The sequence below is a fragment of the Limulus polyphemus genome, unplaced genomic scaffold, assembly GCF_000517525.1.
Source record: "Limulus polyphemus unplaced genomic scaffold, Limulus_polyphemus-2.1.2 Scaffold3263, whole genome shotgun sequence".
In the NCBI taxonomy this organism is placed as follows: domain Eukaryota; kingdom Metazoa; phylum Arthropoda; class Merostomata; order Xiphosura; family Limulidae; genus Limulus; species Limulus polyphemus.
Window position 1 is genome coordinate 130,989 of NW_013668873.1, and position 5,342 is coordinate 136,330.

Consider the following 5,342-nt stretch of genomic DNA (forward strand, 5'->3'; position numbering starts at 1 on the left):
AGATGATGTGTTTCTTTGATTGTCCAAGTAGCTGTAATACAGCGATGATTTGTTTATTTGATTGCCCTAGTAGCTGTAATACAGCAATGATTTGTTTGTATTATTGCCCTAGTAGCTGTAATACAGAGATGATTTGTTTCTTTGATTGTTCAAGTAGCTGTAATACAGCAATGATTTGTTTGTTTGATTGCCCTAGTAGCTGTAATACAGCGATGATTTGTTTGTTTGTTTGCCCTGAGCAGAGCACAGATGGCCTATTGTGTAGCTTTGTGCTTAACTTCAAACAAACAAATCATCGCTGTATTACAGCTACTAGGGCAATCAAACAAACAAATCATCTGCTGTATTACAGCTACTAACAACGCTAGAATCCGGGTTTCGATACCCGTGGTGGGCAGCGCACAGATAGCCCATTGTGTAGTTTTGTGCATAAATACAAACAATCCATTAAGTATGTAGTCTGAACAGAAACGCCCCCCCAGTGGCACAGCGGTATGTCTGCGGACTTACAACGCTAGAATCCGGGTTTCGATACCCGTGGAAGTCCGCAGACATACCGCTGTGCTATTGGGGGGGGGCTACTTAGTGGAAACTATGTCATCCATCGGATACGAGAACAGTATTTTATGGTTGAAATAAAACCGATGCCGATAATTAGACAAAATATTCACGTAAAGACGAATCATACATAAACGTTCTTCTATAAATATGGTTGTCTATATAAATATATTTAAAACCGAACGTTTGTTATTTCATACAGTACAGATGGGCCCGGCATGGCCAAGTGGTTAGGGCGCTCGACTCGCAATCTGAGGGTCGCGGGTTCGAATCACCGTCACACCAAACATGCTCGCCCTTTCAGCCGTGGGGGCGTTATAATGTGACGGTTAATCCCACTATTCGTTGATAAAAGAGTAGCCCAAGAGTTGACGGTGGGTGGTGATGACTCTAAGTCTTCCCTCTAGTCTTACATTGCTAAATTAGGGACGGCTAGCGCGGATAGCCCTCGTGTAGCTTTGCGCGAAATTCAAAACAAACAAACAATACAGTACAACTACTTGACGCATAAAGTCCGTTCAGTATTGAAAATGATATGATGAGTATATACAATTTCTTTAATAATGAGGGACACTTTCTTCTGAAAACTACCACAATATAATCGGTTCTTCTCGTTGTCTACCTCCGGAAAGAATAGAGACGACACGTCCTGGCTTTACATTCTCAACTAAACTACGCGTCTCGTCTTAGGTCAGTTATTTGTTTACAGTTATCCAATTTTCCTTTCTCGTTTAACATAATTACACGTGCTTCCTAGTTATATATCTGTCTTCTCTTTAACTTACCGACGTTTTTATTATTATCTTTTCCATAGCACACGAAGAACTCAGAAACCCAAATTATTATTAATTACCCCCCTCCCTCCAATAAGACGCTCACCAGTTTCCCAGGTACACCTTTCTGTTTCACTTCAGGACTTCCCAAATGAAAACTGCGGCGTGTATCGAACCCCGCCCCGAATGACGCCCCTGATTAGCACGTGATCTGACCCTAAAATATGTTTTAATTCTATAACATGCAGGGCAATGCATGTACCTAACATTAGATACATCATTTATAGATTAAACAATACATCAGCTCGTACCCGAGTAAATAAAATCGTACACGAGCAAACAGTACGAAACTGTGGGTTTATAACCCCAAAAATTCGTTTGCCCCTACTTTCGGGGGGGCTCCATAAATGGCAGTTTCGGTGAATCTTTTCTAACTATAGACTAGTTAAACTATAGAAGCGACTGATTTAATTCTATATACATGAAAAATGTATATATATATATTTAACTGTAGACTAGTTATAGTCTGAAGAGGTATAACATGAATGCATCTTTCTCATTGTGTCTAAGAAATATACACTAATGTTAAACTTGAGAGAGATTGTACATGAAAAAGATATATTCATATCAAACTCATGTTGTACCTGAGGAAAATAAGTCCATGTTATACCCGAAAGAGACACGCTCATGATGGGCTTGAGGAAAATACACTCACGTTGCACATGAGGGAAATACTTTCATGTTGTACCCGAATAAGACATGCTCATGATGGGCTTGAGGAAAATACACTCACGTTGCACATGAGGGAAATACTTTCATGTTGTACCCGAAAGAGACACGCTCATGATGGGCTTGAGGAAAATACACTCACGTTGCACATGAGGGAAATACTTTCATGTTGTACGTAAAATACACTTATGTTAAGAAATATATATATCAGGTTAAAATATTCGTGCGATGTTGTTTATGTGAGCATTAATTACTGATATAAATAAGTACAGAAAATATTGCTGAAATCATCCCTTGCTTATAGCTTAATTTATAAGTAAAATAAGCAGTTCTAGGCTTAATGAGAGTCACTTCTGGTTGGCGAAGACTTCGTGGAATTGAAACTTAAAGACAACTTGTGTTAGGGTTTCTTTTAACACAACGTAAAATCGGGAGACAATGACAACACGTTTAGGGTTAACTAGTATAAGAGGTAAGGTATACAGTTATTGGAGACGTACTGATTTATTACGATAGAGATTTAAAAACTTGTCAATAAAGTGATTTTAACGTGTTTATGTTTTAGCTTCATAACTGGATGTTAATTGTTTTCACGGTTGTTAGCAACACCTTAGTGACAAAAAGATGTATGATGTAATCCAAGCTCTTCTCATCCCATACAGGGTCCATCTCAGGACCTTTCTAAAGACAACGAAGGACTAGCGGTCACAACACAGAATAATACTACAAATTACTAACTAATTAACAATTGTACTTAGGTGGGCCTGTAGCCCAGTAACCACGACAACGATTAAGTGAACCAGTGTGTATTGAATCAACAAAATTCACATAACTTGTTCCCGTTTAATATTTGAGTTAGATGATTTGAGAAAAATATTTTTTTTTGTCAAAGAAATAAAAACAAAAAAGCTCACATATAGGTAAAGTGACATTTATTGATCAAATATAAAATTTCAAGTGACAGACGACAGACTCTGGATAAATGGAATAGAATCAACAGTGAAGTCAAATTGTGATTTTCGTTCTGTTTCTTCAAGAGACTCAACCATGAAGAGACAAGTTGTTGGCCAAGTGAGTGAGAGTCGAAGAGTAAAGATGTAAGCAGTGGAAGTAACGATGGAAGAGCACGTGTGTGCAGCGCCCTCTGTTGGAAAGACAACTTTTAAAGAGAAGGAGCGTCTTTTCTTCGGACGCCTAGAACGTGGCCGCGGGCTGAGATTGAGAACAAGAGTTCAACAGCCGAGTATTAGATAAGAGTGGGAAAAGATTTCCGTTTAAAGACGCGAAAAATCTCCGGTACAATGTTTTCTACTTCTTCGTCGCATGGCTTACCTAGTTAGGGACAAAATAAGAGATCATTAAGCCATATTGCATACCAACGTTTGTATTTATCTAAAGCAGCTAAACGTGAATGTTTGAAGGCAAGTAATTTTCTAAATGCAAACAAATATGGACACAGATTGTAAAAAAAAAAAAAAGAGCAAAAAAATTAGCTTGGCAGTCATAACAGTTTTCAAAGTATTGATTATAAAGGGAATAACATAACTATGGATCAAATAAAACCATTGTTTCTGTCACTGTAAAATTTAAATCAATTTAATAATAAACGTTTCTATTGGCTGTCGGATGACATGCGTATAAAAAAAACTGTTGTTTGTGGTTGTACATAAATGATGTGAAGAACCGAAATTATGCTATTCAACGTTGTCATTACCTGAGCTACATTAGTGGTAGGAGCCATGATGAGTTTTCCAAGGACCACCATATCCGTAGCCCTGTCCATAGCCGAGACCACCATACAAATGTCCAAGACCGTATCCATAACCACGTCCACCATAACCATGTCCAAGACCATATCCGTAACCTCGACCATAGCCAAGACCTCGATATCCGTGACCATGGCCATAGCCAAGACCGCCATATCCGTAGCCACGTCCATAGCCAAGACCGCCATATCCATAACCACGTCCATAGCCAAGACCGCCATATCCGTAACCATGTCCATAGCCAAGACCGCCATATCCGTAACCACCTCCATAGCCAAGACCGCCATATAGATGTCCAAGACCATATCCATACCCACGTCCATAACCAAGACCATGTCCGTAAACACGTCTAGCACCGCCATATCCGTAGCCACGTCCATAACCAAGACCATGTCCGTAACCACGTCTAGCACCACCATATCCGTAGCCACGTCCATAACCAAGACCATATCCATAACCACGCCCAGCAGTGCCATATCCAAGGCCGTGTCCAATACCTCCACCGTATCCATAACTAAGTCCACCTAGATTATGTCCACCATATCCTTGGTGGCCATAGCCTGCTCTTAGGTTTCCGTACTTACCATAACCATGATGGCCATATAGACCGTGAGCACCATGAGAACCATGTCCATATTTATTATATGCTCCAAGGTTCTGGTGTCCAGAGTAGTCCTGCAAACCCTTCTTAGCTCCATAAGCTCCATGAGCAGCCCCACCATAGTGGAAACCAGACTTCTTGTCATAAGCATAACTTTTTTCATAGCCTGCTCCTTTATTGCGAGAGTAACTGTCAATATCTTTGTAATGACCACCATATCCACCTACAGCACCATAGATGCCTAGGTTTCTATGACCAATGGATTTATGGAGACCTTGGGCTCCATAACCATGTCTACCATACTGACCGTGAACACCAAGTGCCCCATAACCATGGCGACCATAACCCTTATTTAGATGACCATATCCTCCATACCCTCCATAAGCCCCACCTAAGCCGTATCCTCCTCCACCATAACCACCACCTAAGCCGTATCTTACTCCACCATAACCTCCACCTAATCCGTATCCTACTCCACCATAACCACCACCTACGCCGTATCCTACTCCACCATAACCACCACCTAAACCGTATCTTCCTACACCATAAGCCCCACCTAAACCGTATCCTCCTCCACCATAACCACCACCTACGCCGTATCCTACTCCATAACCACCACCTAAACGGTATCTTGCTCCACCATAACCACCACCTAAACCGTATCTTGCGCCACCATATCCATAACCAAGTCCACCATAACCATGTCCACCATAGCCAAGTCCACCATAGCCAAGTCCACCATAGCCATGTCCACCATAACCATGTCCATATCCAACGCCATAGTAAGGAACACCATAACTCTGTGAAGTATGTAGCTCTTCGTTTTTCTTAGTTTGTTTCTCTTCAGCCACCACATAGCCCAACAACAGCAGGGCTAAGAACACCACCTAGGGGGATAGAAATATGTTTATGAGT

At 40.9% G+C, this 5,342-nt stretch overlaps 1 protein-coding gene across 1 annotated transcript; it reads right to left on the bottom strand.

Moving 5' to 3' along the window:
• Positions 1–3,022: 3,022 nt before the first annotated feature.
• On the bottom strand, positions 3,023–5,124 carry LOC106469015 (glycine-rich cell wall structural protein 1.8-like). Its single transcript, XM_022397413.1, has 3 exons — positions 5,096–5,124; positions 3,775–5,057; positions 3,023–3,392 (listed from the first exon to the last, which is right to left on the bottom strand). The coding sequence occupies exons 1-2, from the start codon at positions 5,122–5,124 to the stop codon at positions 3,785–3,787; spliced, it is 1,302 nt and encodes a 433-aa protein (XP_022253121.1). The 3' UTR covers positions 3,023–3,392; positions 3,775–3,784.
• Between the last annotated feature and the right edge of the window lie 218 nt (positions 5,125–5,342).

Coding starts and splice junctions, on each gene's coding strand:
- LOC106469015 (XM_022397413.1), bottom strand. CDS start 5,124: ATGGTGGACTTGGTTATGGATATGGTGGC. Junction 5,058..5,095: donor TTGGTTATGGATATGGTGGC/GCAAGATACGGT, acceptor TGGTGGAGCAAG/ATACCGTTTAGGTGGTGGTT.